General features: G+C 47.7%; 1 protein-coding gene across 8 annotated transcripts in view; it reads left to right on the plus strand.

Annotated features, from left to right (window-relative positions):
- Window positions 1-23,931, plus strand: part of EML1 (EMAP like 1) — a gene marked incomplete at both ends in the record, with an annotated part of 196,303 nt that overhangs the window by 111,352 nt on the left and 61,020 nt on the right. For 7 of the 8 annotated variants that reach the window (XM_080707633.1, XM_080707626.1, XM_080707628.1 and 4 more), the window contains 2 exons: window positions 1,514-1,696; window positions 18,882-19,014. In XM_080707633.1, coding sequence (XP_080563759.1) covers window positions 1,540-1,696; window positions 18,882-19,014 — 290 coding nt within the window. Of the gene's footprint in view, window positions 1-1,513; window positions 1,722-18,828; window positions 19,015-23,931 lie in introns of all 8 variants that reach the window. The other variant, XM_080707627.1, reaches the window with a different exon arrangement.

Here is a 23,931-nt window from a genome sequence, read left to right on the forward strand (position 1 = left end):
AAGCTCCTTTCTCATGCATATGTATCTGGGGTGGTTGCTTGTCCTTTGTCCCACCATAGCTTTGTCGTTGGTGCCGAGTTTTTTGATTTGTAAGCTTTTTCATAGGTGCCTGAGTGCAACTCCAGGGTGAGGGTGTGTGTGTGTCCAAAGTGGCAGTGTCACTGTAGCTGCCAGAGGCATCTTTGGGCTAGTTCAGTGCGGACCTTTTCTCAGTAAGTGTAGCCTCTTGGCGTGCTGAGGTTGGAGAACCGCTCCTGGGTGGGAATCCCGTGTTTTCTTTCAAAAGGACTCACTTAATTTCCCCAGTTTTGCTCTGACCTGCTCATCTATCTGCCCGACACCTGGACCCAAGAAGTATTGTTTAATTTCCAAATATTTGTCATTGTATTCTAATATTTGATTATTTATTTATTTATTTATTTATTTTTGTGGTGCCGGGGATGGAACCCAGGGCATTCTATCTCTAAGCTATACTCTCAGCCTATTTGTGTGTGTGTGTGTGTGTGTGTGTGTGTGTGTGTGTGTGTGTGGTACTGGGGGTGGAACCCAGAGGCTTTCTACTTCTGGGCTATACTCCCAGACCTATTTTTTATATTTTATTTGGAAACAGTGTCTCACTAAGTTGCTGAGAGCCCAGGTATGAGCTCCTCCCCAGAACCCAGGTGTGAGCACTCCAAAAGTGTGAGCTCCTCCACAGAGCCCAGGTGTGAGCTCAGCACAGAGCCCAGGTGTGAGCTGTCCAACAGTGTGAACTCCCCACCACACTCTCTGAGTGTGAGTTTCCCACCAAAGTCTGTATATTTTGTTCACTTTTCAATAATTCAGATAGTTTCTTAAATGCTATTTCCAAGTTTAAATAATCATTTTCTGCTTGGAGTGGAGGGTACTGTCCAATGGGGTCTTAGCCAGTCATACCCAGAAGCAGAAATGGCTCCATGATGCTGACATTTTAGTTGGGAGGCATAGCAATGAACAATCCAGGAAGACCATTATAATTTATAGTACATGCTGTGAAATAGAGTCAATGAGATAGAAAGCAACATCATTAGATGACATTGTTTTGTGGAAGGTTCTCTAAAGACCTCTTGAGTTGAGACCTAAAGAATAAGAATTTGGTCATGTGAAAAGCTGGCCGAGAAATGTGCTTGCAAAGGCTGCAGCAAGTACAAAAGCCTGGAGGGGAGGGAGACTGAGGCCAGAAGGCCAGACAGAGTAGATTTCTGGGAAATCGCAGTAGACAGATTCTAATCTCCCTCCTACTTCCGAGTTTCCCTGACATGGAAAAGAAAACAAGTTGGCCAACTTGGAGGAAAGTATAAACACGAGACACAGAAAGACCATAGCAGAGCCAGGGTGGTGCTCCGGCGCAGCAGTGATGGCACAGACCCTGCAGATGAGCCGTCGCTTTCAGCCTGTGAATTGTACTATGTTTGCACAGTGTGTTAGTGCCTGTTTATAGGTCTGATTGCTCTGAGGACCACTGAGAACTCACGCTGTCTTTCCTTTGGTGTAGATGACAGCGCATCCGCTGCAAGTAGCATGGAGGTATCAGACCGCATCGCCTCTCTGGAGCAGCGCGTCCAGATGCAGGAAGACGACATCCAGCTGCTCAAGTCAGCGCTGGCCGATGTGGTTCGGCGGCTGAACATCACTGAGGAACAGCAGGCTGTGCTCAACAGGAAAGGACCTACCAAAGGTGGGCAGCGGACGGGCAAAGGGCAGTCATTGGCCTCCCTGGAGATTCTGGCTCTTGCAAATGCACTTCCCACTTTAATACTGACAGAGGATCAAAACGCAGGATCACAAGAAAGCAATCTTAGTGCTGGCGAACGAGTCACACAAAGGGCAGCAGTATTTTTGGCATAGCATTGGTGGATTGCACTACCTAAGGGTGTACGCTTGTAGGTGATCATTAAAGCTTACGGAGTCAGGCAGAGGACTGTCCAAGTGGACTGCTGAGAACAACGTTTATCAGGGTTCCGTGGGATGGAGAGCTTGCAGAAACGGGCAGCAGTCTTTTGGGCCCCTTTTGGAGGGTGCTTCCCCAAGAAAATGTAGTGATAAATCTGTGTCCTCCGCTCATACCGTCCTTCAGTTCAGCATAGCAGACACTGAGATTGGCCTCGTGCCATGGTGAGGCCTCAGCGAGGGACAGGGCGGAGGTGGCTGCTGGGAGCCCGAGGTGCCACTCGGCTGTCCCTGCCTGGCTGGTGAGCTCCCCCGGGCATCGCCTTCTGCTCCTTCTGCGTCTCCTCTGCTCCCCGTGGGTAGTCTGCTAAAGACACCCATACCAGTAGATTTCTGGCAAACCCGTCATTGCTTCTTGTCCCCGTGGCTCCCGGAAAGGAGTATTTGTGTTCGTTCATTTTGTACCGGCCTTCCTTTTAAAAACTTGGAAATAAAACACTTCATAAAAGTTATCCTCTCACTCCCTGAACAGGGAGAGGTACAGTTGTTCTCTCAACAGAATCCCTTTGACTTGCTCTCTCATCTTGGTCTGAAATAGTCCTTTGGTAAAAACATTTGAGATCGCAGCATGTAGACGTCTCTAAAAGTGCCTGTCATAAACCAGACGCGGTGGTGCAAGCCTGAAACCTCAGTACTTGGGAGGCTGAGACTGGAGGATTGCAGGCGTGTCGCTCAGAGTGGAACGCCCCGGGTTCAATCCCCAGGACCAATTATTTCTGGATTTAGCAAATTATTTAGCTCACGTGTTTTCCTTGGCATGGAGATGGCTGTCCCACGGCGTATCTTTTCATTTCCCTCAAGTGCTCGGCTACATTTTTACATATCTGTGGGAAGAAATCTATTTCTTTGTCTTTCAGGGTAGTGATGACCAGCTCCACATGAGGTACACGTGCTCAGCTGATGTCTACATTTTGAAAATTCCTTCTAAGTCATCGTTTTCTCCTAAGTTACAAAGCAATCGGGGTATTTTAAATAGAAGCCAGGTTATTTTAGGTATTCTTGACCTACTCAGCTTTCCCAAAATAAATCCGATGACTACCATGTCCCGAAGGGAACACTGGGGCACTTGCCTTATGTGAAATGCCAGATTTCTAAAACTTCATTTTTAAAAAAGTAGGGGATTATGGAGACAGTTGGTCCAGGAGTTTCATTTTCTTGATTATGAATAAAGTTTGATTTTTATAGAACTTCTTGTAAGAGAAGTGATTTTTTTCATAATTATCTGATGTTTCTTTGAAAGTGAATCAGAGCATGAAAGCCAGAAGGTGACACAGAGCAGAAGAAAGGGGGCAAGGGGCAGAGGGCAGCACCCCTGGTTGGAGGGGCAAGGGGTGGAGGGCAGCACTTTGTGGAGGGGCAAGGGGCGGAGGGCAGCACTCTGGGCGGAGGGGCAAGGGGCAGAGGGCAGCACCCCTGGGTGGAGGGGCAAGGGGTGGAGGGCAGCACCCCTGGGTGGAGGGGTAAGGGGCGGAGGGCAGCACTCTGGGTGGAGGGGCAAGGGGCGGAGGGCAGCACTCTGGGTGGAGGGGCAAGGGGTGGAGGGCAGCACCCCTGGGTGGAGGGGCAAGGGGTGGAGGGCAGCACTCTGGGTGGAGGGGTAAGGGGTGGAGGGCAACACCCCTGGGTGGAGGGGCAAGGGGTGGAGGGCAGCACTCTGGGTGGAGGGGTAAGGGGTGGAGGGCAGCACTCTGGGTGGAGGGGTAAGGGGTGGAGGGCAGCACTCTGGGTGGAGGGGCAAGCGGTGGAGGGCAGCACTCTGGGTGGAGGGGTAAGGGGTGGAGGGCAGCACTCTGGGTGGAGGGGGTGAGGGGCGGAGGGCAGCACTCTGGGTGGAGGGGGTGAGGGGCGGAGGGCAGCACCCCTGGTGGAGGGGGTGAAGGGGAGGAGCTCCCACTCTGATTAGAGGAGGGCAGATGGCAGCTCCGTAGCGGAAGCTCTGGGCACTGCATTTCTTTTGAGAGAGCTGCCCTGTCTGCTCTGACATCGGCTCTTTGGCCTGGACAGCTGGCTCTCTGTGGTCATGGTTTGGTGAGGGGTCTCCTAGGAAAGTTGGATTATAGGCAGACCTCCTTGATTATTTTTCAGAGGCTGTATTCTTGCAAATTGAGCATGCCTTACCTGAAACACTTTGGACCAGAAGACTTTCGTATGTTGTCAGATTTTGGAATATTTACGTATATATAAAATGAGATACCTTGAGTAAGAGACCCAAGTCTAAAAACAAAATCCACATTTGTTACTTATAAACCTTACACACCTGGAGGTAATCGTGTTAGTTTTCTGTCACTGCAATAAATGTCTGAGAAAATCAGTTCATAAAAAGCAAAGTGTGATGTGGGCTCACAATTTCACAGGTTTTGGTCCACGATTGGTCGGCCTTGTTGCTCTGGGCTTGTGGCAAGGTGGTACATTATAGCAGTAGTGCACAGCATTTCTGCTCACCTCCTGACTCCAGTACACCAGGCAGGGGACCAAAACATGGGCCTTTGGGGCCATTCGAGACTTAAACCACGTCAATAGTTTTATACGGTATTTTCGTGTCTTGCATTTTGACTGCAACTTGTCGTGTGAAGTCAGGTACAGAATTTTCTACTGTGACGTCATGTTAGTCCTGAAAAAGTTTCTGATTTTGAAGCATTTTGCATTTTTGGATCAGGGGTGCTCGACCTGTATTATTATTATTACTTTATTATTCTGGCTTTCTTTCCACATACAGAATTGAAGAAGGCTGGACACATGGCATTCTAATTTTTAAATATCATAGACTCCCCAAGATTAGTTGTCAGAAACTTAGGTCTCAGTGTTTGGAGGTTCTGGGCGTACCTTGAGCTGTTTGCCTAGTGACAGCAGGGGTAGTTGTGCTGCACAGACACAGGCTGCCTGAGAAGGCAGTGAGCCTTCAGAGTGCTCAGGAGGCTCCACTCAAGTCAGTGCCCGACAGGTGTCCTGCCTCTGTGTGGTGGCTGTCCCTGCCACTAACACTCACCACCCTCAGTACCATAGGTAAGAATTAGGATCACATCAGCAATTTGTGTCTCTGATGTACTAAGTTGAAGAATTTGTCCCTGGATATTTGTACTAAAACCAAAAGCCAAAGCCTCCTGTGAGTCAACAGGAAATTGTTCTGCTACATGCAGCGTTATGGTTTGGATCCTGGATCCGGAGTGTCTCCCAGAATTGCTGATGTGTTGACTCTGCAGAGAAGTTCAGAGGTGAAATGACTGAACCAGGGCTCCGACCGCACAGTGGATGGAGCCGATGATGGGCTAATAATTTCAATGGGCTTCCTGGGTGGCGTCTGTAGGCGGGGGCGTGCTGGGGAACTGGCCTTGAGGACTTGTCTGTCCCTGCCCACTTCCTGCCTCTCTTCCTACTTCCCACTGCCCCCCACAGTTTCCTCTGTCACCCCCTGCTGTCATGATGTTTCTTCCTGGAAGCTGGCCAGCCAAGGACTGAAGCTCTGAAATCAGGAACCAAATAAACCGTCTCTCCTCTAAGTCGTTGGGGATTTTGGTCATGCAGTGAAAGGGAACGTCATAGTCAGCAGGAAATTACTCTGATATTTGTGACCAATGAAATAGAAAACATTATTTCCAAATCACTCGTACCCCATAAACGTAGCCAAAGTCAAGTCCATTGTGTCCCAGTGAACCCCTCGTGGTCCTGCTTTGTACTGGTCCCAAAAGGCTGCTTGCACGCTTGACAACAAAAATCGTAGCTGTCGGCTAAGGTACAGGCTCAGAGACTAGCCATAGCGGTAGCCACTTTCTCCACGATTTCTACAGACCATAAAAATAGAAGGAAAAGGGAAAAGTTGAAATTGCTAAGCAAGATTCTCTTAGCGTGAGACTCGTGCGGATTGGCGGCCACGGTGAGGGATTTCCCCGAGTCGCCTTCGCACTGATCCTCTCTCTCCACCAGCAGGGCTGGAGCCAAAGAGAGCCGGCGATGCTGCTGCAGGAAGCAGAGGCTGGGAGGGTGGAGACGTGGACAGAGTCAGACTGAAGGGCCTATGAAATGAGCAGCCATCATTGGAGGAGGGGAAAGGAAGATGTTCTCAAAACTAAAGCCACTAAATTAAAAAAACAACAACCTTGAATTGATCTGCGGGGACATCTGGGCCTGCAGGAGCTGATGGTTCCGCGGATCCAGTCATTCTTTCTTATTTGAAAAAAGTTATCATGATTTCTGAACCATCATGTGCACACATACATGTGTGAAAGAAGACACTGGGGATTGAACCTAGGGACATCCGCCTCGGAGCTACACCCTCAGCCCTTTTTATTTTTTATTTTAAAACAGGTTCTTGCTAAGTTGCTGAGGCTGGGCTCAAACTTGCAGTACTCTTGACTCAACCTCCCAAGTACTGGGATTACAGGTGTGCCCCACCACACCTGGCTGACTCTAATTTTTGACTGATTATTTGTATGACTTAACTAGTGTAACAGTGAGCATTACAGGCTCATTGTGGGAGTATAATTAAGTCGTTTCTATCTGAGGATAAGCTTAAAGTAACCCCCTTTTTGTAACCTTGAATAAGGTCCTGTTTTTGAGTCTATCTCCTGAGAATCACAGATGCCAACCCCTCCCCTGGCATCTTGTTCCAGACAAACCAGCCAATGTGTGAGACTGTGAAACCACGCTCCTACCAATAGGAGCACAGTGCTGAAATCTGCATTAGGAATATAAAGAACCGAGTGGGCTTCTCGCGTGCATTCCTGGCTTTCCTGATGCAAAGACCTATTTCACAAAAAGTAAAATCGCCTTTTTGAACATGTGTCTCTTCTTACAAAACCATGGAAATATATTTCTAACCTCATGAAAGTAATTTACTAAGGCTTCCTGAGATGCAGAAGCAGCAGCCAGCCTGTAATACTCTGAGCCACTGCACAGAGGTACGTCCCAGTGTTTTGAGCGCCAAGAGGGAGCTATCTCCCGCCCTCTCCTGTCAGGACAGCAGGTTCCTGACCCTGAGCGTGGCCTGCTGGACCAGTTATACAGCTCTTTGCCCACTGGGAGTGTGGCTTTGCTAGTCTCTTTGTAAGCTGACAAGAACTGTGCTTTCTACTTGTCCTTTGGTAGTTTTATAAATGTTAAAAACCACTTGCCTGCTGGGCACAGTGGCATACTTCTGTAATCCCAGGCTTGGGAGGCCGAGACTGGAGGATCATAGGTTTGAGGCCAGACCTTCAGCAACTTAGCGAGGCATGTTTTCAAATAAAAGAGGGTGCGGCAGAAGTAGGACGCCCTGCGCTGTGTGTGTCTCCCATTGTCACTGATGAGGAAGAGCTCAGCTGGCAAGTGGGCTTTGTTCATGTTGGAGTCGCTTTCGACAGAACAGTTGACGTGACTCAGTATTACAGCGCTTGGACTGCCATGGGGCAGGAGAAAGAGAACCCCATGGTTTATGAGTTTGAGGGCATATATTCTTAAAGGTCCTGCTGATACCGACACTTTTCAGGGTTGTGCCCGGAGCGGGGCCACGTCACTGCTGGTGGAACGCAGTACGCACACCCCCTCCGATGTTGTTGAAGTGAACACAGAAAAATGCCTGCCGGATGAAGGGCGGCAGCGTTGCCACCATGGAGACAGGCCGGGGAAGCCGTGGGGACCGCAAGCGACTGGGCCTGGCCAGGGGCCCGGGCTGCTCCGTGGGTTATGTCCTGGTGCTGGTGGAGACAAGAGTGAGCGTGCTTGCGCAGTCCCTTGTGCCGTACACAGAACATCAACGGTGTATGCTTTATCATGCCACCTCCGGGGATGGAATTTATGCCAAGATTGGAATACAGTGTACCGGAACTTATTAATGGGTTCTATCCTGAGTAGCAGGCTTATATTTTTTCTTTTTTAACTTTTAGTTTGTTTCTAAATGTTCTTGGGACATATATTCCCTTAGTATGTTAAAATATGTTTTACAAATCACTTCTTGCCTGGTGTGGTGGCGCACGCTTGTAATCCCAGCATTTGGCAGAACGAAGAGAAATTCAGCCAGGCCACGGGGTCCTGTTCCAGGTTTTCCCCCAGACAGCTGTGTAACCTGGGGCAAATATCCAGCCTCCCAGAGGCTGCTTTCTCAAGCGTAGAACAGAGGTATTAATAATACCTTCCCCATGGATGTAGAGAGGTGAAATGAGCGAGTATGTCCCAGACACCTACGCAAGGTCCAGCCCTTGTGCCCCTGTGAGGGTCAGGTCAAGTGTCAGCTGGCGTGGACTCCGCACAGATGACTAGAATCCCCGGTCACGTGCTGGAGAGGCCGAGGTCTGGGGCCAAGATCCGAGGGTCTCGGGGTCTGGAATGACAGCGTTGACTTGCTGATTGATCATTCCATAAGAACCCTTTTAGTTCCATTTAGTCATTCTCTGATCTGTTCATTAATAAGGCTATTTGTTAATTAGTGTAATTCTCTAATCTGTTAGTTAATGGACCCACTAGTTGATATGACCAATAAAACTGCAAAAGGAATATGAAAGTATTTAAAAGACAAACTGCCTAACTACAGTCTGAACAAACAAATGATTTAAAGTAGGAAATAGGAACTATTTGCCGGTTACTGAGTAACAAGAGATAATCGCAGACGCAGAGAAGAATGACTAATGAAACAGGCCTCACCACGTCACAGAGGCTGGCCTCGAATCGTGATCCTCCTGTCTCTGTCACCCGAATGCTGGGATTACCAGTGTGCACCACCGTGCCTGGCGAATTCACCCTTTAAAAATATACAGTTCGTTGTTTTTAAAATACGTTTGCAGAGTTGTAAAACCATTACCACTCTAACAGACTTTAGAAAAATGTCATCATCTACAAATCAACCCCATGCTCATAAGCAGTCATTTCCCGTTGCCCCCCCGCCCCCCCCCCAGCTCCTGGCAACCGGTCACCTGCGTTCTGTCTCCACGGGGCTGCCTGCCTTGCACGTGCTCTATAAACACAGTCACGCGGCGTGTGGGCTTTCACCTCCGTCTCCTCTCACGTAGCATAACTGTTCCCCAGGCGCATTTATATCCTAGGGTGCATTGTTCCTATATATTTATTTGTATTGTTTCATTTTTATTTTTCGCAGTGCCAGGGATTGAACCCAGGGACTCATACACTCTACCACTGAGCTATCTCTCCAAACCACAGCATTCCTTTTTATTGCCAGATAACATTCTACTAAATGCAGCTTTTAGTGTATTTGTTTATCAGCTGGTGGACATTTAGGTGTGTGTGTGTGTGTGTGTGTGTGTGTGTGTGTGTGTGTGTGTGTTACTAGGGATTGAATCCAGGGACTTTCTACCTCTATGCTATACCCCTAGCCTTATTTTTTCTTTTAATTTTGAAACAGGGTATCACTTGCTTAAATTGCTGAGGCTACCTACAAGCCTGCAGCCCTCCAGTTTCAGGCTCCTAAGCACTGGGATTATAGTTGTATGCCATCATGCCTGGCTAGGTTGTTAACAAATGGATTTATAAAGTCAATTTATTAGTGTCTTTTCCCATATATAGTTCCATTTTGCTGGAAACAAATTTTTTTTTGTGTGTGTGTGTGTGTGTGTGGTATAGGGATAGAACTTGGGGGCATTCTACCTCTGAGCCACACCCCTAGTCCTATTCTGATTATTCTGATTATTATTATTATTATTATTATTATTATTATTATTATTATTATTATTATTTTGGTGGCACTGGGGTTCCTGGAAGCCCTTCTACCTCCAGGCTACACTCTCAGACCTATTTTATATTTTTATTTGGAAACAGGGTCTCTTAAGCCAGCGTGGCTGGCTTCGAACCTGCGTGATCCTCCTGTCTCTGTCACCCAAGTGCAGGGATTACAAGCGTGCACCACCACTCCCAGCTTATTTTTTATTTTAAAACAGGGCCTCACTAAGTTGCAGAGGGCCTAAGTTGCTGAGGCTGGCTGTGAACCTGTGGTCCTCTTGTCTCAGCTTCCCAAGTACTGAGATTACAAGTGTGTACCACCATGCCCAGCTTTTTTAATGTTATAGGATTTTTGTACAACTAGACGCATGCCTCACATTTAAAATTAAAAACATGGCTGGGCGTGGTGGCGCACGCTTGTAATCCCCGCGCTTGGGAGGCGGAGACAGGAGGATCGCGCAGGTTCGAAGCCAGCCACGCTGGCTTAAGAGACCCTGTTTCTAAATAAAAATATAAAATAGGTCTGGGAGTGTAGCCCGGAGGTAGAAGGGCTTCCAGGAACCCCAGTACCACCAAAAATAAATAAATAAATAAATAAATAAATAAATAAATAAATAAATAAAATAAAAACATGGAGACAGGCGCAGTTGCAAAATCGAGGCCATCCTTGGCAACTTAGTGGGACCCTGTTTCAAAATTAAAAAAAAAAAAAAAAAAGGTTGGGAATGTAGCTCCAAGGTAGAATGCCCTTGGGTTCAAACCCCAGTACCAAAACAAAAATAAAAACATGGTACAATGGAGAGCCTCACGTACCTGTTGAGCAGTATATTAAAACTTGGCCTGTGTGCATTGTGGTAATTTTTAAACCTCTAAAAATGATGTAGGAGTAAGGGTTTTAATCTCCTATAGGTCTTCAGATTTCTGGCTGAGTCAATACCAGGTGACGTCACGTTGTACGCTGCTCGGTCCGCGCTGTTACTAGGGCATGTGCTGGAGGCACCGCGTGGCAGCGTGGGGAGATGTTTCTGGCTCCTTTCAGAGCTGCACAGAACTCCCTTGTGAGGACGGGCCACAGTGTATTCAGCCAGCTCCTGTATGGTTTTATCTTTTACAAACAGTGCTGTAATGTTTGGCCTTCTGCGTAGGATATTTTATATTTTTGCCAGGATATTGTTAGGATACATTCCTAGGACTAGAGTTTCTGGGTCAGAGGACAAATGCCTCTATATTTTTGCTAGGTATTGGTGATAGTGATGATTAAGAATCTTCCCCAGCACTTAATAATTATCTATTTTGTCTTCTACTTTAACAAAAACAGGTTGCATCCAGTTCCAAATGTGGACATATTTTAAATTTTGAAATAGATAAGTAAGAATTCTTTGCTCTCTCGGCTCCTCTCCCTCTCCCTCACCCCCCCCCCCGCCTCTCTCCCTTTCTCTATCCTGGCCCCTCTGTACTGAACCCAGAGTTTGGTGCATGGTAGATAGGCCTCTACCACTGAGCTGTATCCTGCTCTGTTTTACTTCTTATTTTTAGACAAGGTCTTATTAAGTTTCCCAAGCTGTACTTGAATTTACAATTCTCCTGCCTCAGCCTCCCAGGTAACTGGGATTATAGGCATGTGCCACTGAACCTGGTGATAATTAGGAATTTTTTTTATATATAATGGTCATGTGTGGTAAAATTAAACTTTGGACTTCTATACCTAATCACATACATAATCATACTTTGCATAACTAATGTTATTTCTAAACCCACATACTGCACATAGTTATTAAAATGATGTAAATTAAAAGGTTTCTTGGTCTGTAGATTACCACTTGTCATAATAATATACATTAGTAGATTTGACTAGTTTATACTTGAATTTCTTTAGAGCAACTGTAGTTTTGAAAATATATTATCGCAGATAGTATTTCTCGAAGTCTTGGTGTCCCTAAACTACCTTAAGATGAAAAAAGAAATATTTAGTTACTGGCTTTGTGGTGAACATTTTTATTCCTGAGATTCCGAATATAAGTTAGAGCAAAATATTTTCCACTTGCCAAACTGGAGTTCTAGGTGGTTCGTGGAGGCCGTACAAGACGGTGTGGAACGTTTCGGAGACCGCTGGCCGTACGCGCCACGCACAGCGCTGTGAATCACCGCCTCGAGCACGGCTGCACTTCTCCCTTCCTGTCCCAGGCATTGGTAGGGTGAGGAAAATGACAGCGCGCCACCAACTCAGAACCTCAGGCGTTGCTTTTCAGAACGCTCTTCTCACCTGGGTGAAGGAGCAGAGAGTTCAGAGCAGGGAGGTACGTAAGGAATGTTTTAGATAAAAGCCTTTTCCTTATAGATAAGGAAAGTGGGACACAGAGAGCCTTGCCCACAAACGGCCACTCGGGGACACGGCGGGCGCCAGCACTCGGTTCTGAGCCCAGACCTGAGCTTTTGCTCTGCTCTGTGGCCTGCCTCCCTTGGCCTGGTATCAGTGTGAGCAGTGACTATTTGGGCCTTTCTCTGACTCTCCTGGTAGGTATAAGGTAGCCCGTGGACCTACCTCAGGACCCTCCTGACCATAACGTGAATGCGACACTTCCTGCGCTCGTACTGTACTTGGGACACTATTGCACCCTGAGGGCATTTCATCACGTGGACCCGGCTGCAGGGTCTTAGCTACACTTCTCGTGTGCCTGCTGTGAACCTTCAAGCCCTCATTCCTAACCCTCGCGGCAGCTCTGCGGGGTGGGCTCCGACAGCCTTACCTTATGAGGAAGCCGAAGCCCCACAGGGGGACCATTTATCCAAGGCGCATCACGGGGCTGAGTGGACCACAAGCCCAGTGTCGCCTGCCTCAAGAGTCTGCCCCGTGTTCTTGTGCCCGCCTTGAGACGTGGATTCCACCATTCCACCATTTCCCCAGGAAGGTACTACTGCCTCAGCATTTCCCTTCCTTCTTTTATCAGAGACATTCTCCTGGTGACCTGTGTTTTACTTCTAGGGACAATTAAAATGTTACTAAAAAAATAAACTTTCATGCCCTGAAATTTCTCCCACCTCTGTGTCATCTGACCTAGAAGCTCTCTTGTCCTCCACCTTCCCGTTAGGAGAGAGCCACAGGGATCAGGAAGAAGAGGAGCGCGAGGCCAGTGTCTGTGCCTGTGGCTCCTCCACACGGGCTCTCCGCTCGGCTGTCCCTCCGCTGACCACTGTTGTTCTCTTGGGCAGTCGCATTTCTCCAGGCTCTGGGAGACTGCTCCTCCCCTCCACCTTTCAGGCCTACGTATGAGTGGTGCAAGCCATGGTGCTGTTAGCCTGAGAACGAGCAGTCACCCGGGCTCTGTGGCTGGGTGTGTGTGGCATCCGCTCCGCTCAGAGCACGTGCATGGAAAGGGGGGGACATCTAGATGACCCCTTCTCCTTGCTCTGTAACCAGGACAGCGTGACTAGCTTGCCTGAGATGATAGTGTATAATCAAGTGCTGATTTCCAGGAAACATTGGTATGTGATCAAAGTCCCAAGAGAGGGCCATTGGCTAGAAATGCAGGTTCCCAGGCAGAGTCAGAGCTGGGGCCTGAACCAGTACACACACACACACACACACACACACACACACACACTTCCCAGGCAGGCCCACCTTCGAAAGCCATGGGCCAAGTCAAGGGTGGGAATGAGGTCAGGTTTTATTTGTTTCTATGGGGACACCAAAGAGTCTGGGTATGTAGGGTAAAAAGTAAAACTGTAGCTGGACATGGTGGTAAACATCTGTAATCCCAATACTTGGGAGGCTGAGACAGGAGGATTGCCAATTTGAGAACAGCCTCAGCAATGTAGTATGACTCTCAGCAACCTAGTGAGACCCTGTTTGAAAACAAAAAAAGTAAAAAGGGCTTTGAGAGTAGCCTGGAGACAGAATGCCCCTGGGTTCAATCCCCAGTACCAAAAAGAAATAATAATAAATAGGGCTTGGGGAATAGTTCAGAGGTAGAACACCCTGGGTTCAATCCCCAAAACAAAAGAAGGAAGGAAGGAGAGAAAGGAGAGGAGAGGAAAGAAAAATCAGACAGAGAATGAGACCAGAGCAGCAGGAGAGCCTGGGCACAGTGGACACTGGAGCAACAGGCTGGGCTGCATGCAGCCTTCCCTTCTCTCTAGGAGACCTGGTCATAGACTGGAGTCAGACCAGGCAGATCAGTACCAGTCTGATGAGATACAGTGCGTTCCCTGTCGCCCACACTCTGCCCAACACCGAGCGCTTGAGATGCCGGTGACATTTCCTGCTGGGCTGATCCCCAGCCGCAGACGCAGCAACAGTTGCCCGGGTACTGGAGAGAGTTGGCGGAGCAGCTCCGAGCGTGAAGGAGATTGGGCTGCACGGATACAAAGAAGTGGACGGCAGGAGATGGATGCCGAGCGCTAGGGGGCTGCGAGGAGAGACCAGAGGCGGGGGCAGGAGGGATGGGGGCACAGTCTGCACAGTGGGGCAGCTCACCTGCTCACTGTGGTGAAGCCCACAGCCAGCACCATGGGGCCAAATGAAGGTTCCCTCTGCACGCTCTGGAGACCTGCTCCGCGGCTCTGCCCAGCGTCCGCGGCGCGGCAGCCCTTGGCCGGGGGCGCCTCACGGGCGTCTCTGCACTGAGCTCACACGGCTTTCTCCTCTTGCGTGCCTTCATGTCACTTCTAACGCGAACACCTTCACTGGGTTTAGGGGCCACCCAAATCTGCCTGGTCTCACCTACTTCCCAACCCTGATTACACCTGTGCAAAGACCCAGTTTCCAAAGCGGGTCACACATGAAGTTGCAGGTGGGTGTGCATTTAGGGGTGTCACTATTCAACCAAGTTTTTTTTTTTCTTTGTTTTGTTTTTGGTGGTACTGGGAATGGAACCCAGAGGCTTTCTACCTCCGGGCTATACTCCCAGACCTATTTTATATTTTATTTAGAAACAGGGTCTCACTAAGTTGCTGAGAGCCTCACAAAGTAGCTGAGGCTGGCTTCGAACCTGTGCCATCCTCCTGTCTCAGCCTCCCAAGCGTGGGGATTATAAGTGTGCGCCATCACGCCTGGCAAGTACAAGTTTTGTTTTTTGTTTTTTGTTTTGTTTTGTTTTGTTTTGTTTTGTTTGGTGGTACTGGGGTTCCTGGAAGCCCTTCTACTTCCGAGCTACACTCCCAGACCTATTTTATACTTTTTTATTTTTGGAAACAGGGTCTCTTAAGCCAGGCGTCTGGCTTCGAACCTGCGCGATCCTCCTGTGTCCACCTCCCAAGCACGGGGATTACAAGCGTGCGCCACCACGCCTGGCAAGTACAATTATTTTTAAAGCATCAGATGGAGACTAAAATGGTGGGTGGGGTGAGAGAGAAAGCAGAGATGAGGTGAGGCTCATAGCAGGCAGTGGAAGGCAGCAAAGGGACAGATTGTAGCTAGGGATTGAACCCAACATGCATTCTACCTCTGAGCTACACTCCCAACCCTTTTTTGTTTTGAAACAATGTCACACTAGGTTCCCGACAGCTTTGCTAAGTTGCTGAGGCTGGCTTTGAACCTGAGATCCTCCTGTCTCAGCCTCCCAAGTGCTGGGAGTATAGGCCTGTGCCACCCCACTGGCTAGGGGTGCAGATTGAAGTGAGGAGGCCGAGGGGTTGGTTTGGGAATTGTGACGGGCCCACTGGCCAGTGTTAGCTCCTGGCCCCTAGCTGAGCCCTTGGTGGGAGTAAGCTGTTGAGGGAATGAGCAAGGAAGGGCCTGGGCAGTGGGGAGGGCATGTTCTCGGCTGCTGGGGCTGCCTGGCTTTCCCCACTCTTTATCACAGTAAAACAAGAAGGGAGGCTGCCCCTCCACTGTAGGCACTGAGAAGTGTTTAACACTTGGCATATGTGCAGAATTGTCACTGTTAGTTTTTAAGAGCCTAAATTAAGGCAGATTTAATTTTGTGATGAACAGAATAAATTCTGCTAGCATTTTAAAATAAACTTTTAATTTTAGAATAGTTTTAGACTTACAAAAAATTTGCATGTGCAGACAGTTCTCATGTAACCTGTATCCAGTTCCCCCCGTTGCTCAGACCATACCTTAATATGACATGCCTGTACAATGGACGGACCACCAAGGATCCATTACTGTTTATTAAGGCCAGGCTCTATGCAGATTTCCTTAGTTTATCTCTTGTGTCCTTTTTTTGTTCCGGTATCCCATCAAGGATGCCACACGGTGCTCAGCCATCATGTCTTCCCACACTGACACCATTATGTGTTTTTGATGACTGACCGTTTTGAGGAGCACTCGTCAGTTCCTTGACTGTTGATACAGGTCCCTCTGTTGCGTTCTCGTGGTGAGACTCAGGTTATGGGCTTTAGGGCCAGGACCCCAGGTATAAAGTGCCACTCTCGTCATAGCCTCCGGTTATTTGGCTTTTCCGTCGCTGTGACCAGACGCTTGGCATGGACAGCACAGAGAAGGAAAGCCTTATTTGGCTCACGGTTTCACAGGTCAGTCCATAGTTGGCAGACGTCATGGCAGCAGTGTGCTGCGGAGTCAAGGTGAGCTCAACTCGTAGGCAGCCAGAAGCAGGAAGGGCTGGGGGTGGGGGACAGGAAACCACCTGGGGCAGATGGAAACCTCAAAGCCACGACGCCAGGGCCTGCCTCCGCCAGCCACATCCCACCTGCCCAACTTGCTACCCACTGAAGCCATTCAGGTCCTTACTCTCGCAGTGGTTTACCCACCAATGAGATGAGAGCCCAGATTCCATGACCTCCCCCTGCATACTGTTGCAGAGGGGAGATGCCTTCATCACATGAGCCTTTGGGGGACATTCCACACCCAGGCCAGAGCACCCTCCCATCTTGCGCCAGGGAGAAGAGCATCGTCATGGCTGACCGCTGTCAGTGCTGACCCTGGCCACCTGGGAAGGTGCTCCCCGCCATACCTTACTGTCCTGTTTGGAAGTCACTGTACTACCCACATGTAAGGAGTGGAGAGTTAGCTACATACATCTTTGGTAATTCCTCTGTCTGGGGGCTGACTGTTCTCACTTATTCACTCAACTGTTTACTTGTCTCAGTGTGAGCTTGTGGACGTTCACGTCACTTGGGTTCCAGCTTTGGCCCGGGGGCTCAGTTGGCCCCTGCGTCCCTTTGGCTTCCAGGGCTTGGGGTTTTGCCGTTGGGGGCTTCTCTCCTTTCTGGCCTCCCCTTTGTGGCATCTGTAACCTCCTCCCAGAAGTGAGAGACCCGGCTCCTGCCAGCCTTCCGCTCACTTCACGGCCCAAACCAGTGTTAGTGCAGAGTGTCTGCCTTGTGTGGACAGCATTGCCAGATAGAGCCGGTGCTGTGGGCGGCTCCTTCAGTCTACCGATTTCCAAAGTCACTTGGGTCAGCACCTTTCCACTGCCCCATTCAGTGAGGCTTTTGTAGTACAGTTGGGGCTGGAGGTTTGGCTCAGTGGTAGAGTGCTTGCCAGGCACACACAAGGTCCTGGGTTCAATCCTCAGTACCAAAAAAGGTTATTATAATGAAGTTAGGCTCTTTATCACAGTCACAGGATTCCCCCATCTCTAATTGGTTTTGTTTACATATGTGAAAGTCCACGCTTTGCACCATACGGGTTTTTGACTGTGAGTCGTGTCATGGATCCGCCACAGTGGAATCACAGGACTCATGCAGCCTCTCAGCCCTCGCCGTTCACTCGCCAGCACGGGTTTAAGACTCATCCCTGTCACTGGTGGATTGGCTTGTTTCCGTTTAGTCGCTGAGGCATAGCCCATTTTGTGAAGGGACCAGTGTGTTCATCCATTTACCTATCAGAGGACATCTTGGTTGCCTCCTGCTTTTGACAATCACAAATAAAATTACTATAAATATTTACACGCCGGCTTATGTACACATACGTTTTCAGATCAATTGGGTAAATACCTAGTGTCAGCACAATTACTGGATCATATGGTAAGATTATATTTAGCTTTATTAGAAACTGCCAAACTGTCTTCCAAAGGGGTGGCGCCGTTTGCACGCCCACCAGCAGTGCTGGGGCCCTGCTGCGCGGCGTCCTGGCCGGCAGTGGGAGTCTGTATTTTGGATGCCGGCCATTCTGATAGGTGCTAGCGGCTCTCCTGGTTGTCTCGATTTGCCTCTCCCTGGTGACAGATGACGTGGAACATCTTTTTATATGCTTATTTCCCATCTGTGCGTCTCTCTTCGGTGAGGTGTCTTTTCAGATCTTTCGCCCAATTTTTTTAATTGGGCTGTTTATGTTCTGACTGTTGAATTTTGAGTTCTTTATATGTTCTCTTTCCAAGTCCTTTTTACCAGATATGTGATTTGCAAATATTTTCTCCCAGTCTAGGACTTGTATTTTCATCCTCTTAAGTGTCTCTCATAAATTGAAAAAAAAAAAACCCTTAATGAAGCCCACACCTTCAGTGTTTTTCTTTCATAACCTGTGCTTTGGGCATTGTATCTAAAACTCATCGCCGAGCCCTAGGATGTCTGCTTCTGGGAATTTTATAGCTTCACGCCTTTTGTTTGGCAGGAGCTAGTTTTCGTGGGGTGCGGGGCTGGTGTCCAGGTTCCGGCTCCAGCACCAGCACTGACAGACAGTCCGTCTTCACATCTCTTTGTCCCTATGTCAGTTCTTTGTGGAACTAGGGACTGAACCCAGAGGCAATTCTGCACTCCCATCCCTATTTTATTTTTATTTTGAAATGGGCTCTCGCTAGGTTGACTTACTGAGGCTGTCCTGGAACCTGCGATCCTCCTGTCTCAGCCTCCCAGGCACTGGGACTACAAACATGTGCCACCACACCTGGCTGTTCCTGTGCCAGTTCTTCGAGCTTTTCTTTCTTCCTCCTCCTTTTTCTTCTGTGTGTGTGTGTGTGTGTGTGTGTGTGTGTGTGTGTGTGTGTGTGTTTGTTTTGCTGGGGACTGAAGCAAAACCCCCAGCCCTATTTATTTTTTATTTGGAAAGAGGGTCTCACTAGATTGCTAAGTCTGACTTTGAACCTGTGACCTCCCGTCTCCTCATCCCGAGTACTGGGGTTTACAGGTGCCCTCCAGCATGCAGCACTTCTGTTTTCTTAGGGGGGCAGTACTGGAGATTGAACTGGGGCCCCCGCGTGCTTGGTAAGCCATCTATCACTACGCTACCACCTCAGCCTTGCGCTCGTCCTGCCGCGGCTGTGACACTGTGCCAGCCCTGCTAGCGCTTTTAAATTGTCTTCCGTTTTGGTACAGCCATCACCATCACAAAGGAGAGAGCTCTGATTTTCTCTTCTGCTTGTTTACAGCAAGACCACTGGTGCAGACCCTGCCCTTAAGAACCATTGTCAACAATGGCACCGTGTTACCAAAGAAACCTAGTGGCTCTCTACCGTCCCCGTCTGGGGCCAGGAAAGAAACCGCCGTGCCGGCAACCAAAAGGTAGGAAAAAGGAAGTGCTTGTGATCCTACACGCAGTTCCTCCTGAGGTTTTAAGAGGAGCGTTACTTTTTATATGGCGTTTCATAATTTTTCAACGGATTTAAAGTTTATGGAAGTCCAGCCTTTGTCGTGCAGCCGTCACACAAGCTATGTAAATCTATTCTTATTCTTATTTTTGTGTTTTCTGTGAAATCTCACTGGCTGGAGCCAGTGATAGGTTTTGTACTTTTACTTAAGGCTCTCTTTAGAAAAACAAGTGAGACCATAACCTAGATAAAACAAGCGTCCTGCTCCGCCACCCATTCTTGGAGCGCAGCACAACCCAGACAGCGGCGTTCTAGATGTCGGTGTTGTCTGTCTGTCTGTCTGTCTGTGGGGTGCCTTTGCCCTTCACTTTCCTGTTATTTCATACTTGTCATGCTAGCATGGTAAGCTTTTGTAGCTGCTCTAATTCTCAGGCTGTGGGACAGACAATAAACACCTGGGGGTCTACATTCTAACAAGCCTCGAGGCAGCTCTTCAGCACCTCGGCTCACTGGCTTTCCGTGACAACACTGGACTCAGGGAGTTAGTTAACACCCTGAGGGCGCGGGGTGCTGGGGACCTGGCTGTGAGCACACCCTGCGGGACGCTGCAGGCACCCCTGGGTGTGGAACGGGCCCTGGCTGCCTTTGCTGCTGCCTGTAACTTCAGATTAAAAGGCAGCCATGCCCTCCTCTTTTCCTCTGATACGTCTCGAGGTGTCTCCCCAGGAAGTCGCTACACCGTGGGGGTTTGGCGTGGATATTTATAGCGTGCCTTCTGTAGAGACTTCATCTTGCCAGAGGCCCAGTGCCTGTGTCCCCCCACGCCCCTCTACAGGAGGCCTGTGTGCACTGGCAGAGGCCTTCGTGGCTGTTGTCTGACCCATGGCTAGGACATCCCTGACCTGTAGACCAGTTCGGTTCAGGCTGTTTTCAGGTGAGATGCAGAGGAGCCCGCTGAGCAAGACGCGCAGAAGGGTTTTATTACGCACAGACCAGGGGCTCAGCCGTGGGAGCGGGGAGCCAGGCCTTCACTGGGCCACTGGCCGGCCTCCACACTCTTCTGGGAGTGTAGTGGTTAGCTGACCTGTGGTCAGGGCTCTGCTTGGCCATTAAGGTCTGTCTTGGGCAGCAGCTGTGGAGTGTGATGCTTTGGGTCCAGAGATGAGGAGTGAGCGGGTCGTATCGCTTACCAAGAGAGGTTCCACTAGGCCACAGGTGGGGAGGTGCAAGTGGGTTTCAGGTGAATTATGTCAAGCCCAAAAAGGGTGCTGAGGCAGAAGCTATATTAAACACACTATGGCACCATTTCAATACAGAAATAGTGTATATCAGGGCTCTCCTTCAAGGAGATTCCCATTTTATTGCATCGCATAGAGTTTTGTGCAATTAGTTTCTGTGAATTTTAAGAAACTGGTTCTGAGGTGCTTTTTAGAACCTGAAAATGCAATTCTTGGCCTTCTAGTATCTATTTAATACTCATTTGAAGCAATTGTATTTATTTATTTATTTATTATTTTTATTTTTTGGTGCTGCTGAGGTTCCTGGAAGCCCTTCTTCCTCTGGGCCACACTCCCAGACCTATTTTATATTTTTTTTATTTGGAAACAGGGTCTCTTAAGCCAGCGCGGCTGGCTCCGAACCAGCGCGATCTTCCTGTCCCTGCCTCCCAAGCGCAGGGATTACAAGCGTGCGCCACCACGCCCAGCGAAGTAATTGTATTTATAATCACCACAAAATGACCTTCTGGATTCTAATTGGCAACAGCAGATGAAACTTTTGTTCATCTAGATGTTAGATTGACAAGATTGATATTTTCTTTCAGATTCAGGTTTTCATCGGTTATTTTTTTTATTTTGGTAAAAAACACACAACATTAAATTTATCATCTTGACCAGTTTTAGTATATATTTCAGTAGTGTTAAGTACATTCGTGTTGTTGTTAAGTACAGTCAGACACTCTAGAACATTTTCATATTGAAAACTGAAACTCTAGACATTAGACAGTAAGTCCCCCAGCAGTCCTTAGCAGCCCCCTCTCTGCTTCGTTTCTGAGATTTTCACTACTTAAATATTTCATATGAATGGAAGCTTGCATGTTTGTCCTTTTGTGACTGGCTTTATTACTTGTTTTCTTCCAGTACTGTGTTCAATAATAATGGTGAGAGTGGGCATTCCTGGCTTAGTCCAACTCTTAGAGGAAAAGTTTCTGGTCTTTCACTGAGTGTGATATTAGCTGTGGACTCTTTATATATGGCTTTTATTCTGTTGAAGTAATTTGCTCTTATTCCTAGTTCTTTGAGTTTTTTTAATCATTGAATTTTGTTAAATGATTTTTCTGCATCAATTGAGATGATCATAAGGTTTTTGTCTTTCATTCCGTTAATGTGGTGTATTACCTTGATTATTTTCATTTGTTGAACCATCCTTGAATTCCAATTATAGGTTGAGTTGGTCATGTTATACGCTCGCTTTAACGTGCTGTTGAATTTGGTTCGTGGGTACTTTTGAGTACTTTTTCGTCAATATGCATGAAGGATAGTCAACATTAGTTTTCTTGTGGCTTTGTCTGGTTTTAGTATCTACGAGTTGGTCTCGTAGAACGATTTTGAACTATTTCCTCTTAAGTTCTTTAAAAGAATTTAAGGAAGATTGGTATTCATGCTGACATAAATGTTGATAGAATTCTCTAGTGAAAGTATCTGGTTCTAGATTTTTTATTATTTGGAGATTTTTTTATCATTGCTTCAGTCTCTTTGCTAGTTATGTCTTTTCATATTTTATTTTTTATGCCTCAATCTTTCTAGGTTTTATGTTTCCAGAAATTTATCCATTTCTTCTAGATTTCCCAGTCTCCTATAATCTGTGACATCAGTTGCAATATCCCCCTTTTTATTTCTAATTTTAATTACTTAAGTGTTCCTTTCTTTGCCAGGTATGGTAGCGCAGGCTTATAATCCCAGCACCTGGGAGGCTGAGACAGGAGGATCACTCAGGTTCGAAGCCAGCCTCAGCTACTTAGTGAGGCTCTCAGCAACTTAGTGAGACCCTGTTTCCAAATAAAGTATAAAATAGGTCTGGGAGTATAGCCCAGAGGTAGAAAGCCTTTGGTTTCCATCCCCAGTACCACACACAAAAAAAAGCCCCTTTTTTGGTACCTAAGGATTTTATTTTTTTTATTGATCTTTTAAGATAAAAACAACTCTGGGTGTGTGTTTTTTTCTTTTTTTTTTTTTTTTTTTTTTGGTGGTACTGGGGTTCCTGGAGGCCCTTCTACTTTTCTACTTCTGGGCTACACTCCCAGACCTATTTTTACATTTTTATTTGGAAACAGGGTCTCCTAAGGCAGCGCGCGCGGCTGGCTTCGAACCTGCGCGATCCTCCTGTCTCTGCCTCCCAAGCGCGGGGATTACAAGCATGCGCCACCACGCCCGGCCTTCTATTGTTTTTTTTATTCATTCATTTTTTTTTTCTTGTGGTGCTAAGGATTGAACCCAGGAGCATCCTACCTCCAAAATATACCCCTAGTCGTTTGATTGATTGTTTGTTTGTTTGTTTGGAATTAGGGCCTCACCAACTTGCTGAGGCTGGCCTCCATCCTGAGGTCACCGTGTCTCAGCCTCCCTAGTACTGGGGTTGCAGCTGTACCCACCACGCCGGGCTGGCTCCATGTGTCTTTAATCTTGACCAGCTCCTTCCTCTGGCTTTTGGTCTCGTTTGTTCTCCATTTGCCAGTCTCAGGAGGCACGTGGTCGTGGTGGATCTGAGGCTCCTCCTTCTCTCTAATACTCACCACTTCCCTGCCAGCACCGCTTTCACTGTGACCGTGAATGTTGGCGTGCTGTGTTCTGCTTTTCATTTTTCTCTAAATATTTCATAAATTCCTTGTGATTTTTTTTGTGTGTGTGGTACTGGGAATGGAACCCAGGGGCGTTCTACCTCTGAGCTATTCCCTCAGCCCTATTTTTTTATTCTTTATTTTGCAACAGGGTCTCACTACGTTGCAGAGGGCCTAGCTGAGGCTGGCTGCGAACCCGGATCCTCCTGTCTCGGCCTCCTGAATGCTGGGATTGCGGGCATTGCACCACGCCCAGCTCCTTGTGATTTCTTCTTTGGGCAGTGGTTGTTTAAGTGAGTTAAGATCCTTTTATAGTACCAAACAGTTAATGAAGAAATGAGGTTATTTCTCTCCTTGATTCTTGAGGAAAAAAGAACTTTTATTACTCATATCTTTACATATTTGAAATTTAAATAAAAGGAAAAGTTTAGAAGAAAACAATGAAAGCTAAATTGAGGGTGTGGATGTAATCTCTAGCCCTTCATAAACACTTGGTTCTATAAAAATCTGTGTTGGGTCCAAAGCAACTTTTATGTCTAATAGTGCTGATGTTTATGTTTGTGTTTTGTTTTTGACCTTCTAGGATGATTTGACACAATTCCTGGAGAGTCATATTTGAATTATAATAACTGTAACATTTATTCAGAATAGAATGAGCCTAGGGATGAGAGTCCTGCAGCTGGCTGCCTAAGTAAGTTCTCCAGTTTTGGGAGTCAGGCATTAGTGGGTACTTCACCTTCTCTTTAGATCATCGGTGATGGCAGAAATCTTTTTCTTGTATTGCAAATAACAAGGTCCTGTGTTTAAAGGCATTATCTCGAATCCTCAGAACAGCCTTGCGAGGTCGATATTGTTATCCCGTTGCTGGACAGAACTGTCCTGCACATTCATCTGCTTGTCTGCTCCAGAAATCCTCAGAGTCGCACTGGCGGGGAAACAGGCTAATTCAAAGCCAGCTGTGAAGGAAGATAGGCGAAACGTTCTTGTTTCAAACCTCCGTCTCTGGAGAACTCAAGGGCAAAGGAAACTTTTCTAAGAGACGCGGCGGCAGCTAGA

This window comes from Muscardinus avellanarius, assembly GCF_963383645.1.
Source record: "Muscardinus avellanarius genome assembly, chromosome: 12".
Lineage (NCBI taxonomy): Eukaryota > Metazoa > Chordata > Mammalia > Rodentia > Gliridae > Muscardinus > Muscardinus avellanarius.